At 42.5% G+C, this 15,180-nt stretch overlaps 1 protein-coding gene across 3 annotated transcripts in view; it reads left to right on the forward strand.

Annotated features, from left to right (window-relative positions):
- The window catches only part of ercc8 (excision repair cross-complementation group 8), a 65,911-nt gene that overhangs the window by 7,165 nt on the left and 43,566 nt on the right, over positions 1–15,180 (forward strand). For 2 of the 3 annotated variants that reach the window (XM_041195827.1, XM_041195834.1), the window contains exon 2: positions 14,018–14,113. In XM_041195827.1, the coding sequence (XP_041051761.1) occupies positions 14,018–14,113 (96 nt within the window). Of the gene's footprint in view, positions 1–3,110; positions 3,259–14,017; positions 14,114–15,180 lie in introns of all 3 variants that reach the window. The other variant, XM_041195844.1, reaches the window with a different exon arrangement.

Here is a 15,180-nt window from a genome sequence, read left to right on the forward strand (position 1 = left end):
CCACAACGACTGTGCAGTGGTCACTCCTACCAATACCGTCATGGACAGATGCATCTGCGGCAGGCAGGTTGTGGAAGATGAGATCAAGTATGTTTTTTCCTCTTGTTGATTCCCTCACCACCTGCCACAGAACCATTCAAACAGCTTTGTCCTTTAGGGCTCGGTCTGTAGTGTTACTACCAAACCATTTTTGATGATGGATGTTAATGACCCTAACCAGTGTACGTTCTGTGCCCTTGCCACCCTCTGTGCTTCCTTCAGGTGGTGTTCAAGATGGAGGAGTATTGATTCTTCAGCTGAAGGGGGATGGTAAGTGGTAATCAGCAGGAGGCATGTTTGACCTGATGCCATAAGACTCCATGGGGTCGATGTTGAACATTCCCAGGACAATCCCCTCCCTACTGTATACCACTGTGCTGCCACCTCTACTGGATCTGTCCTGTCAGTGGAATGGGACATATCCAGGGATGGCGATGGTGTCTGGAGCTTTAAGGTATGGTTCCGTGAGTGTGATTTTGTTAGGTTGTTGCTTGTCTAGTCTGAGACAGTTCTCCAAGTTTTGGCACAAGCCCCAGATGTTAGTAAGGAGGACTTTTCAGGGTCGACTGGCCTGAGATTGCTGCTGTAGTTTCTGGTGCCTGGGTTGATGCTGTGTGGTCCGTCCGCCTTGTCCATCGATTTCCTTATTGACTTTTTAGCAGTTTGATAAACTGAGTGACTTGCTAGGCACTCTGAGCATTTTAAAAGTCTACCAGATTGTTGTGGATCAGGAGTCACTAGATAAGGACAGCAGATTTCCTTCCCTAAAGTGAGTGTACCAGGTGGATTTTCATGACAATCAACAATGGTTTGAGATATTTATTGATTGAATTCAAATTCCACCAAGTGCCATTGTGGGATTTAAACCCAAGCCCCAAGCGCATTGCCCTGGGTCTTTGGATAACTAGTCCAGTGACAGTACCACTATGCCACTGCCTCCCCCTTATATTCGTTTTGAAGCTAAACATTTGTGATCAACACTAATTGTATCAAATCTTTTTCTAAAGTTTGTGTACTTGCTGTGAGCTCTGTTGCTGTTCAAACTACTTCATTTATACTGCAAAGCAAACTCCCAACAGCCAAGGTGAAAAATAAGTTGCTGAGCAGCTGAAGTATTCACCTTTACCATCCTGCCCTTCCCCCAACGAATGATGAAGCAATTGCAATAATGTTGTCCAACACAGACTTGTCAGTGAAGCTGTCTTTAAATTGGTACCATTTTAACTGAATCTGAGGGACTGGTATCTGGTTTAGCAATTATTGTTTTTTAGCAAAATTTTGTTTAACTTAATTGCCTTTTAAATTTTAAAAATATACAAATTAATATCTGCTTGGCAATTTTTTTTTCCTGTGTTGACAATATAACAGTCCAGATCTTCCGGACTCCAGGTGGCTGGAGACCGGGTATACTAGGAAGATGTGCTACAGGACCATTTAGAATTCCCTACACAAGGTCTCCATGGGAATTGCCCAAGAAGTTTCATCTTCCGATGGAAGTTTTAACGATCACTACATATTCCCCTATCGACACGTGTTCCATTTGACCCATCTCATTTCTCAGAACTAGATCCAGCAATGGACTGGACATATACTGATGTACAAAATTCTCCTGAAACGCTCTTGAAACTCTTGCCCTTCTCTGTCCTTTATTAACCCTTTACCGTTTTCAAGATGTAGGCATTAAAACGCTGAACCAAATCAGACTGATGATGGCTTCCAACCTACTGTCATTTTTACATCGTCACCTGATATTTTTGTGTGGCTTTGTTGGCTGGGTTTGTGTCCTCAGCTTGTTGGAACTGTTAGTAAAAGCTAAGCCTCAAAGAGATAAAGCAATAATTTTACACCATTACCAAAACTTATAGATAACAGAATCTGAATCTAGTATGTACCTGAATATGCTCTCCATCCCACTTTTATTTAAAAGTGACAGAGCTATATGGACCAGAGCATCCCAGTTTTGACGCCTGATCTGTTGTGTTAGCTGACCTCAATCAAGCAGCATTCGAGGTCTGTAATTGCCTCCGTGCCTTCAGGCTGGAGAGAAGAAGAATTAGCCAAAGTTTCAGTTGCTTTACATTCTGCATTGGCTTCTATTGGAGAGTGTACATTGGTGGCCATTCAGTGAGAACCTGGATGTGATGTCTCTGGTGTTTAGTTGACATTTGGCTCCATCTCGTATGTAAAACATGGTCACTTGAGCAACTTATTGAAAGTTCACCAGCACTAGTGGAACCAAACACCAGGATGACCAGTGCCTTCAAGAAACATGAGAGGAAAAAGAGAGACCAACAACAATCTGAAGCCATAGTAGGTTTTGCACAAATTGTTGCTAAATAAATGGTTTACAGGTTGGTTACCATTTGGAATGTAAGCTTTTTTTTAGGTTTACTTAGACTAATTTTTGACAATTTAAAAACTGTTATTTGAGTCCAAGCCAGATTTGATGAATTTGCAAAAACTGCATTAAAATGCATTTTGATATAGCCAAAGAGCTATTTATGGAGTTGGCAGGAAGACTATTCAACATTACTTGAATTCTGTTGTGTTTAACTGGAAAGTAAATATTCTTGGTATTTTCTTTCTGTCCTCCCATGATTCCCATGTGGAATTGATTAAGTATCTCGAGTTTTGTTCACATTTTAGAAGGCATGGAATTGCTGTGATGTGGTTCCATAAGCAGCCCACACCCTCCATCCAAGTGACCTTTATCCATCTGAATTCTGTCAATCGGTAGGCAGGCTGACTGTGAAGGACATTATACTTGAACCTGATCACGTCCTCAATCAGACACACTTCCAGCAGAGACTGATGGATAACAATCAGGAGCAGGTTTCTTTTGTAGTTCTAGTTCGCTGAGATTTATTGCAGGCCACCTATTCATGCCCTGGCTGAAATCAGCTGGCTCATCACAGATTTGGGTTTGTACCTGGAATCTTCCCAGCCAATAAGGCTGAGAAAATAACTTGACCACTCAGCCAGTGAGGAAGTTTGTCAGTGTATTGTTAATTTAGTCATTTTCTTCCAACACACCCAGAGTAACACTGATTCTTCTTTAATTCCATTCCCAGTAATTGATATGCATCCTCCTGAACCTCCAATAAATGCAGTGATAAACAATTTCAGTTCAGAGAAGATTTATTTCCAAAACTTTGGAAGGAGTGGAGGTCTCAGTTTGAGTTGCTGGCAATGGTGAACATTGAACTGCCTGCAACTATGGTAAATTATTGTTTATTTTACCTTTAACATCTAACTGTTTTAAATTTATATTTTGTGTTTCTAAAATCAGTAATCTATCCAAAATAGGACAAGTCCTTTAAATTTTATCGGCATCCTTCACTTAAACATGCAGAAAAATTCAGAAGAATAACATAACAAAGTGCTAGCATGCAGTTACATGTTGCTGGGAACTACCATGGTGCAAATTATCAGAGCTGGAAATGGGTTGAAAACCAGTAGGATTTATAATTTTCTGGTCCTCACAATCACTTTAGAACAAGTGACACCAATATGGGTGGAGAGGTGTGGGGCCTAATTATGATACTTTATTCTTTCCAGAGTTCAAGATCAGAAAAAGTCAATTGATTAATTTTATATATTGTTGGTAGAATTCTCTAAATTGCAGTGTAATGCTGAAGTGACTTTGTGAAAAGTATTGGACTGCAGTACTTTTACTTTGTTGATAGACTGTCACTGCCAAAGTCTCTGTACTTAACTGTTGAAAAGGTCTGAGTCAATAGTTTGGGAATGGGAGAAAATTTTGAGTTTGAAGGCCACCTGCTGGAAAATCAGAAATATGATGAAGGAAATAATTTCTCTCTAAAAATAGTTTGTGGCTGTTCTACTTTAACACATCCCTTTCAAATGACACCATTTCTAATCCCGAGATGTATGTATTTATATAACTGGCGGAGAAGCTGAATTATCACAACTTGCACTGGTGAGTTATTTATAATTCTTCACAAGTGAATAAGCTCCTTATTTTCTTGATCCTTTCCCATTTTTGAAAGCATAATTTATTATTATTCCAAAAAGTATTGGAGAGGACACTTCATTCTTACTCTTAGCAATTAGGGGATCAACACAGGAGGTAGCGGCTCATGGGCTTATAGGTATAAGACCAGCTCGATTGGCGTAAGGGAAAGGCACCACAGGGATGCCTCTGTCAGAAGGAAGGATCATTGCATTCTATTGGTCAGTCACTGCCTGCCTCAACAAAAACAGAAATACCTGGAAAAACTCAGCAGGTCTGGCAGCATCGGCGGAGAAGAGCAAAGTTGACGTTTCGAGTCCTCACGACCCTTCAACTAGCCTCAAGCTAGTCAGCCCCCTGCCAATAAGGTGCTGACCCACAAATGTCTGCCTTCCTTGATAAATACATGAGGTTTAGAGTTCCTATCCTGACAAGCAGATGGTCAGTGGGTACCCAAGAAACAAAAGGTGAAGATTCTGCAGCTTGGAATCTGGAACATCAGGACTGTGTCTTGGCATGTATGAGATTTTGCCGTCACCAGACAATGTACGTAAGATAACATTGATTGACCATGAGCTACATAAGATTGACATCGACATTGGTGCTCTCCAAGAAACTAGATTGACCGACACTGGATCAGCACATGATATCAGTTATACTTTCTACTGGCATGGCAAAAGTGCATTTTACAACCGTGAACATGGAGTGATCTTTTCTGTCAACAGTAGATCGACGTAGATAATTGAGATGCCTGTCGTGACTTCTGAATGTCCCATCTTTCTTCATCTAGCATTGGAAATTTTGTCATCACCATCTGTGTTTATGCACCAACCCTGTATGCCAATGCTAAAGACGATGATCACTTCGAAATTCCAGATGTTCTTCTAGATCATCTGCCAAATGGAGAAAAGTTATTTCTCTTGGGGGAATTTAATGCAAGAATTGAATCAGACAGAATTTCATGGTAAACGGGCCTTGGTGGTCATGGCATTGGCAAGATGAACAGCGGCTACAAGAACATTGTGCATAATGGACTTTGCGATACCAACACCCTCTTCCAGAGAAAACATTGGTACAAGAATCATGGCGCCATCCAAGATCTGGCCACTGACATCACTTGACTTGATAATCACCAGAAGACGTGATCTGTTCTTCACACCAATGCCTATCACAGTGCAGATTGCAATACAGATCACTTGCTTGTCAGTAACAGAATGAAGGTGCAATCATGGAAAATACACATGTCCAAACCCAATAGCATGCCATATATCAGGGATGATAACAATGTCCCTTCCACCTGAGGGCTCACCAAATCTCGCTGATGCAGCATGGAAATTTCTGGTCAATCATCTATGGAGCTGCAGTAACCACGATTGTTAAAAGAAGAAACAGCAACGTAGATTGGTTTGAGACACACCTTGCAGAAATGACTCCTGTTATTGAAGGGAAGGACACAGCTAATCTGGTTTACAACCTGTCTCCTAACCCTAAAGCACATGACAATCTCATGCTGGCCAAGGCAGTTGTGCAGAAGACAGCAAGGTACTGTGCCAGCAAGTATTGCATCAATCTTTATGTATAAATACAAACTGCTAGTGACAATGGTAACCTTTGCGCTGTATATGACGTTATCAGGAGCAATTGGCCCCACCATCACCAAAGTTGTCCCTTTGAAATCCACAGGAGGATATGTGTTTACGCACAGAAACAAACAAACGGCCCACTGCGGAGAGCACTGCTCTGAACGGATCTCTCTGCATGTGCTTTATGATCTTTTGCAGCTACCTGTCATGTATGAGCTTGATGCAGAATCCTCAAAGACCTTTGATTCCCTGGCAACATGAAAAGCCTGGAAAGGGCTGAATACTAGCTGAGCTACTCAAGTATGGAAACCCCCACCTGCTGCCAAACATCCACCACCACCTTTGCTGGAGAGAAGGCTCTGTCCCACAGGATACATGGAACACAAAGTTATTCACCTTATACAGGAACAAAGGGGATTATAACAATTACCGGTGCATCTTGCTCCTCAGCATCATTGGGAAGACCTTTGCCAGAGTCATTCTAATGAGGCTCCATCGACTAACAGAATATATCCAAAGGCACAGCATGGTTTCAGAGCAGGCAGATCCAAGGTACGCTGTCTTGTCCATCTTCATAGGCCTTCCATGATAATATGCATGATATTATTCAGTTGAATGGCTCCACCTTTGACAACTTTGAGATCAAGATTGCAATAAAACAGAGCTGCATCTTAGTCCTTCCTCTGCTTGGTACCGTTTTCTCTTTACCTGTCAACATGTAAGGAGTACACATATGATCAGATGCGAAACTCCTCAACCTATCAAGCCAAAAGTGTAGCATGTTCCCCCCCAGAGCCTGTCCACCATCTACAAGACACATCAGGAGTGTGATGGAGTACTCTACACTTGCCAGGATGAGTACAACTCTCAACAACACTCAAGAAGCTCGAAACCATCCAGAACAAAGCAGCCAACTTGACTGGCACCCCATCCACCACCTTTAACATTGTGGACAGGCTTGGGGGGAGTCACCCCAAGGCCTGTCCACAATCAACATGGCATATCAGGGGTGTGGTGGTGAGGTGAGTTACTCACCACAGAATTCCCAGCCCTCTGACCTGCTGTTGGAGCCACAGTATTTATATGGCTGTTCCAGTTCAGTTTCTGGTCATTGATATCCCCCAGGATATCAATGTTGGGGATTCAGCTATGGTAATGCCATTTAATGTCATGGGGAGACGATTAAATTCATTTTTCTTGGAGATGTTCATTGCCTGGCACTTGTGTGACCCAAAAGCCATTTACCGCTTGCCAACCCAAGCCTGAATGTTGTACGGGTTCTGCTGTATGTGGGCATGGACTGTTTCAATATCTAGGAGTCGTGAACAGTAGTGAACATTGTGCAATCATCAGCAAACGTGCCCACTTCTAACCTTATGATGAGGGAAAGATCTTCGATGAAGCAGCTGAAGATGTTTGGGCCAGGACACTACCCTGAGGAACTCCTGCAGCCATGTCCTGGGGCTGACGTGATTGGCTCCCAACAACCACAACCATCTTCCCTTGTGTTAGGTATGACTCCAACCAGTGGAGAGTTTCCCTACTGATTTCCATTGACTTCAATTTTGCTAGGACTACTTGTTGCTGCACTTGGTAAAATGCTGCCTTCATGTCAGGGGCACTCACTTTCACATCACCATTTGAGTTCAGCTCTTTTGTCCGTGTTTGAACCAGGACTAAAATGAGGTCTGCAGCCAAGTGACCCTGACGAAACCCAAACTGTGCATCGATGAGCTGTGTAAGTGCTGTTTGATAGTTCTATCCTTTGGAACTCAGCCAGCTTGGTCAGTAGTGGTGCTACCAAACCACCCTTGATGTTGGGCATTGGAAGTCCCCCACTCAGAGCACATTCTGTGCCTTTGCTAGTCTTAGTGCTTCTTCCAAATGGTATTCAAAATGGGATTCTGCTTCATCAACAAGGGAGGGAAGTAGGTGGTAATCAGCAGGAGGTTTCCTTGCCCATGTTTGACCTGATGTCCTGATTCTTCATAGGGTTGGAGTCAATGTTGAGGGTTCCCAGGGCAACTTTCTCCTGGCTGTGTACCACTGGCTCTGCTGGGTCTGTCCTGCTGATGGTACAGGATATACGCAGGGGTGGATGTGTCTGGGATATTGATGGTAAGTTATGATTTGGTGAATATGACAGACTAGGCAAGCAACAGCCTGACAGTGAGACAATTCTCCCAAATTTGCCACAAGCCCCAGGTGTTAATAAGGAGGACTTTGCAGGGTTGACTGAACACAGTTTACCATTGTCGTTTCCACTGCCTGTGCTGATGCCTGTGGTCCATCCAGTTTTATTCCTTGTTGATTTTTCAGTAGCTGTTTGGTACAGCTGAGTGGTTTGCTAAAACATTTCAGAAGTCAGTTAATGTTAAGATCCCATCCAATGTTTACTACTGGTCAAGTCAAATTCCAGAGGGAAACTTGGCTTGATAGATCCTAACTTTTTATGACACTGTGGAGAAAAGTTATTGAACAAATTCATAGGAGCCCACTGATGAACTTTTAACACAAAAAATAAAATATTTATTAAAACAAGAAAAATGAACTATATTACACCAGAAAAGGTTGGAAAAATCTCAATATAAACATAAAAAGATTATTCAAATATTCACTATTCCTTAACCCCAGCTGTATTGTTACAGCCACATACAAATTTGGAAAGATAAAGCAAGTTACCATATCTATTGTGCACAGTAATATTCAGGATAAATATGCAGTACATGTGAGCCAACTGGTGAACTGTGGTTAGACAGACCACACTCCAAAGTAAATGACAGATGCGACCAAAGCAGGTTCTATGAATTTCTCAACAACTTGTCACACCATAAGCCAACCAGTCTCACTGAAACTCTGTCTTTCTCACGAGGGTTTCCAATTTCCACGCTCGAAGAACTCACCTCGGAATTTTCTCCAAAAGTTGCTTCCACTTGGGTGGCTTCGACAAAGATCCACCTCCAGGGTTTCAATCTCGCCTTCTGAGACTCCTTTTCCCTGGATCTCTGAGTACCCTCACACTTCACCTTCCAAGCGCACTTTCAGATCTTTGGCTGTGCCAAGCAGGACACCACTGCTCCAAAAGGGTACCTTTGTCCACAGCACAGTCACCAGCCTTCAGCTGACCCCTTGGATCTTCTGGGCTTCTCTCGAGCCCACTTAACTTCAAGTCTGCTTCTTGCAGCTTTCTTTAACTTGGAGCCTTTTTCTCTGCTCTTTCCTTTTATCTTGGCTCAACAGGATCTATCTTTCATCCCTGTCGTTGTTCCTGCCTGGGACTTTCTTCTGGGGGCCTCTTTCTGTCACAGTCCCTGGTTTGGGACTTTCTCCATGCCCCCCTCCCTGTGTCCTGCTTGCTAGGAGCACCTCTCGCAGGTGATGCTCCAGTTCAGGTCACCTCACCAGTTTTGCTCTATTTCACTACTTTGTTTTCTTTCCTCCTGTGCATGTGTGCAGGGCCGTTTTCCAGTCATATTATGCTTCAAAATCTTGAAGCCCGTAGGGAACCATAGCTCCCGAACTGTGACTCATGACCTCACCTTAAGGTAAATGTCAGAGTTTGTTACAGTTAAGATTCAACTGCATTGTGTGGATCTAGAGTCAATGTAGGCCAGACCAGGTAAGGACAGCAGATTTCCTTGCCCAAAGGACATTAGTGAACCAGATTTGTTTTCTATGATAATCCAATTGTTTCATGGCCTCTATTTAGTGACATTAGCTTTTAATTCCATATTTATTATTGAATTGACTTTAAACTCCATAATGGGATTTGAACCTGTGAACCTGGAGCATTGGTCTACTCTAGACCGCTGAACTAAGTCCTGTAGCATTACCCCTATGCTACCAAATTGTAAAGAGATTATGATCTGTAAATGCTGTTAATTTTGAAGCAAAATTAATAAGCAATAATTGCAACAATATAAAATAAAAGCAGAGAATGCTGGAAAAACTCAGGCCTGGCAGCATCTGTGGAGAGAGAAACAGAGTTAACATTTCGAGTCAGTATGACTCTTCTTCAGTTGAAGATGCTGCCAGACCTGCTGAACTTTTCCAGCTTTTTGTGTTTTTATTTCAGATTTCCAGCACCCACAGCATTTTGCTTTTACCTTACGCAATGTCAAAACTTTGAGAGAGCAGTTAATAGCTAGCTATGTTGCTATGAGTCTAGAGTCAAATGTCAGCCAGTCTGGATAAGGATGGCAGAGTTCCTTTCCTACAAGACAGCAGATGGGCTTTTACACCAATCGAGCGGTATGCACCATTACAAAGAATAGCTTTATAATTCCAGATTGTTGGGTCCCTGCAACACTGAAGAGAAACCCAACCCTGTATATATTTTAAATCTTTGTCCTTATTACTATTTCTTATTTTAAACTGGACTTGTCTGCTGAACACAGACAATGAAGACGGTTAACCCTTTATCTGGAAATTAGCCCCCAGCAGTCTCCAGAAAAAAAGCATTCTCTTCTCAGTTTTGGGAATGTCACACCTCGTTATGCCTAAGGAGCTTCTAACAGACCACATGGGACTGCATAGACCAATTTTTTTTTTGTTAAAAAAATTCGTTCATGGGATGTGGGTGTCATTGGCTAGGCCAGCATTTATTGTCCATCTCTAGTTGCTGTTGAGAAGGTGGTGAGCTGCTGCCTTGAACCGCTGTAGACCATGTGGTGTAGGTATTTTGATTCAGCAACAGTGAAGAAACGGCGATATATTTCCAAGTCAGGATGTTGAGTGGCTTGGCAGGAAGCTTCCAGGTGATGATGTTCCCATGTGTCTGCTGCTGTTGTCCTTCTAGATGGTAGCAGTTGTGGGTTTAGAAGGTGCTGCCTAAGGAGCTTTGGTGAGTTTCTGCAGTGCTTCTTGTAGATGGTACACACTGCTGCTACTGTGCATCAGTAGCGGAGGAAGTGAACGTTTGTGGAAAGGGTGCCAATCAAGTGGGCTGCTTTGTCCTGGATGGTGTCAAGCTTCGAGTGTTGTTGGAGCTGCACTTATCCAGGCAAGTGGAGAGTATTCCATCACACTCCTGACTTGTGCCTTTTAGATGGTGGACAGGCTTTGGGGAGTCAGGAGGCGAGTTACTCGCTGCAGGATTCCTGTTCTCTGACCTCTTGTTGCCACAGTATTTATATGGTTAGTCCAGTTCAGTTTCTGGTCAGTGGTAATCCCCCAGGATGTGGATAATGGGGGACTCAGCGATGGTAATACCATTGAATGTCATGGGGCGATGGTTAGATTCTCTCTTGTTGGAGATGGTCATTGCCTGGCAATTGTGTGGCGCAAATGTTACTTGCCATTTGTCAGCCTAAGCCTGGATATTGTCTAGGTCTTGCTGCGTTTGGACATGGACTGCTTCAATATCTGAGGAGTCACGAATGGTGCTGAACATTGTGCAATCATCACCGAACATCCCCATTTCTAACCTTTTGATGGAAGGAAGGTCATTGAAGAAGCAGCTGAAGATGGTTAGGCCTAGGACACTACCCTGAGGAACTCCTGCAATGGTGCCCTGGAACTGAGATGATTGACCTCCAACAACCACAACTATCTTCCTTTGTGCTAGGCATGACTCCAACCAGTGTGGAATTTGACCCCTGATTCTCATTGACTACAGTTTTGCTAGGGCTCCTTGATGCCACACTCAGTCAAATGTTGCCTTGATGTCAAGGGCAGTCACTCTCACCTCACCTCTGGAGTTCAGCTCTTTGGTCCGTGTTTGAAATAAGTCTGTAATGAGGTCAGAACCTGAGCGACCCTGGCGGCACCCAAACTGAGCGTCAGTGAGTAGGTTATTGCTAAGCAAAAGCTGCTTGATAGCACTGTTGATGACCCCTTTCATCACTTTTTACCGATGATAGAAAGTAGAGTGATGGGGCAGTAATTGGCTGAGTTGGATTTGTCCTGCTTTTTGTGAACAGGACATAACTGGGCATTTTTCCACATTGCCAAGTAGATGCCTGTGTTGAAGCCTTACTGTTACAGCTTGGCTAAGAGTGTGGCAATTTCTGGGGCACAAGTATTCAGCACTATTACCAGAATATTGTCTGGGCCCATAGTAGTATTGTCACTGGATTACTTGCCCAGTGACAATACCACTGTGCCACCACCTCCCCCTTTCAAAAGGAGCTACAGGAATGTAATTTGCATTTGATAACCAATCTTGCTCAAGGAGACTGTGCATCTGTTGAGACAATGGCTTCCCAAACACTGGACCCTCAATTTGAATGACACCCCTTTCAACCCCTAATGGCTGAGACATAATCAGTCCTGAAAACGAAGCCAAATTCCAGACACTGGATTTGTTGAATTCAACCTTTTGTTGAGGTCGCTATGGAGAAGGAAAGTCACATGACCCAAGACTATGGCCTTTTGAGCAGTTTACTATTTACTTTGAGCTGTGCAGCCAGTCTGCTGTTTAACATCCAACTGGCAGGCCACACAGAAACAAGCTTTGTCCAGGTTGGACCACCGGCCCATCAAACCTGATTCTTCTGGAAGATTTTGTATCATCACTTATAGAACTGACACCACCTCTGCATGCCTACGTCGTCTTGCGACATAAACATTACCTGAAAAGGCAAATCTGACAACCATCAAATGCCTATGTGAAAGACTTCCTCATTGGACTCTGACTTTGGGACTCTGGGACCAACGTGAACCAATATTCACTGTTTTTCTGTGGTCCTTTTACTGTAAACCCCTTCTCTCTATCCCTCTCTTTATTGTGTGAATACAGAGTGGGAAGTTGCAACATTCCATTTCACGGGTTTTTGAATGTGTAAAAATAAACTAACCTTCTGATTTGATCCTAACTCAACTTTGTTTGGGGTTATTTGTAAAAAAAAAATTGGATCACACAAAAGCCAAGGGGTTGGGATACAATATGCCACCACTTATTCTTTTTTAAAAAACTAATCCGAAACACCTTCTGTTTACGGATCGGTTTGTAAGAGAAAAACAGTGCTGTTTGAACTGACCCCCTCCTGTCCTTAACAAGATTTATTAATTAAATTTAAGTATTGCTGAAAAAAGAGAGACGGTGTTGAAGCTTTTCATCTTGCGCTCATAAGAACAAATGCAAGAATGCCAAATTTCAAAGGGAACAACAGTTTATACTACAGTGAGAAAAGGAATGCAGATTGGTTGGCATGTTGGCTTTTTTTAGTCAAGACGTTATTATGGTGAATGCACCTGGGAGCTATTGTCCCCATCCTTTTGTTTATTCAAAAAAGGTACAATGTCCAGACATATTCCTTTCGCCTGCAGAGAACCTTGCATATGAATATATGGCTTCTAGCAACCATAAGTGAGTTATATTGTGAGCCAGATTGTTAGTCTTAAATTGATTATTAGTGTAATTCTTAGCACGCTTGTAATTGTTTAGCAAGTGCTGCCCAATCACAGAATCACATCTAACATTAGACAATTTAAATTCCCACCAGCCGTGGTGTGATTTGAAATTGTGTCTCAGGATCATTACTCTGGACTTCTGGATTACTATTCCAGTGATGATACCACTCTGCTACTGTTCCCTTTTTTGCATGCCACCATTGCCAAACTCTCTTACCTTTCACTAATTTCCATTAATGTAGATATATAGACAGAAGTCCTCAGTTGCTGAAAAATCCACATGCATTTCATCTATGTCTTTGCCAAGTGCCACTGATTTCTTGTTTTACAAAGTATCAACATCTTTGTTAACATCTCAGTCCAAGTGAGGGATCTATTCCATTGTGTCTCATCTTTGGATTACTGAGAGCCCCTGCATCTCATGTTGGTGCCCAATCTTTCAGTCATTATGCCCTTTTCTCTTTGGAACTTTATTCCAAAAGCTCTTCTCTGTCCAAATTTTTCTTCTGTCCAGCTTCAGCTGTGTTTATGAATTTTTTTCTTGTCAACGACTGAAACCAGAACTTGCATTTATATGGTGTCTTTGACATATTACGACACCCCAAGTGCTTAACAGGAACATAATAATCAAACAAAAATTTGACACCAAACCACATAAGCATTATTAGGGGAAATGATCAAAGTTGTTGGCGTGTATAAGGATTTTGACTACTGAGACTCTTTTATGGGCAGCTTTATTTGGGGGTGGGGGGAGGTGGTGGTACCAACAGGAGTTAAGTGCTTGAAGTTTGCTGCATCTGGAAGGTGAGAAGTAATCTTTACTTTCCTGGCTTGTACTTTGCATGGCCCATTCCCTGGCAAGGCATCGTGCAGGGATTGGGAGGAGTGTGGAAATAGCACAGCTGCAGACCTGAGAGATCTGCACTTATTCTGGCCTAGGAGACTGCTGACTGCTCAAGAACAATTTCCTGAGGCCAAAGGTCTTCCCTTCAAACTTTTTTTTTAAAGCCTGTTTTGAGTTTTGTGAAAATAACTTCTAAATATATATTTCTTTTATTTTGATATCCAGGGTGTTAAATCTAGAGTTAAACAAAGACCGGGATGTACAGAGAATCCATGGAAGTGGAGTTAATACTCTTGACATTGACCCTGTTGAGGGAAAATAGTAAGTATGTCTACCTATCTACGCACGTATGTGTATGTATATACATATATCTATAATCCGTCCAACGGTCCATAAGGACTTAACCCTTACTTCCTAATTCAACAGCAGCTTGCATTTTTATAGTGCCTTTAATGTAGCAAAATGTCCCAAAGTGTTCAACAAGAACGACATCAATAAAAAAGAATTAACATTGAATCACAAAATGAGCTATCAGGACAGGTCATAGAATGGTTTCAGCCCATCATGTCTGTGCCCAGCCCTCTGCAAGAGCACCCCAGTCAGACCTCTCCCCAGGCCCATTCCCCATAGGCCTTCAAATTCTTTTCTCTTTGATAATTATCCAATTCCCTTTTGAAATTAAATCTGCCTCCACTGCACTCACGGGCAGTGCTTTCCAAATCCTAACTACTTGCTCCATTTAAAAAAATCCTCATATTGCCTTTGTTTTGCCATTCACCTTAAATTGGTGTCCTCTGGTTCTCAGTGTAGATCACCAAACACAAGGATCGTTTGTGAAAGGTACTTGATGCATTTTAGGACCCAGACAGCAACGTTTTGAATGACCTAAAGTTTACAGGGCTATAGAATATGGGAGCAAGCCAGGAGAGTATTGGAATTGTCAAGTTTAGAGGTAACAAAGGCATTTATGAGGCTTTCAGCAACAGATGGGCTGAAGCACGGTCAGAGACAAGCAACTCTATGGAGGAGAAAGTAGGCAGTCATGGTGATGGCGCTGATATATTCAGAAGGTCATCTTGGAGTCAAACACAACACCAAGGTTGCAAATTGTGTAACGCAGCCTCGGACAGTTGTCGGGGTGGAAACAATGGTCAGGGAGCAAAGTTTGTGGCAGACAATGGCTTTCATCTTCCCAATATTTAGTTGAAACAAATTTCTTCTTAGCTAGCACTGAATGTTGGACAAGCAAAGACAGTGGAACAGTCAAGAGGTGATGGTGTACATGCAAACCTGATGCATTTTTGGATGATGTTGCCAATGGGAAACATATAGATGAGAAAAAGGAGGGGGGCCAAGGATAGACCCATGGGGGACTCCAGAGGCAATGG

This window comes from Carcharodon carcharias, chromosome 1 (genome assembly GCF_017639515.1).
Source record: "Carcharodon carcharias isolate sCarCar2 chromosome 1, sCarCar2.pri, whole genome shotgun sequence".
NCBI lineage: Eukaryota > Metazoa > Chordata > Chondrichthyes > Lamniformes > Lamnidae > Carcharodon > Carcharodon carcharias.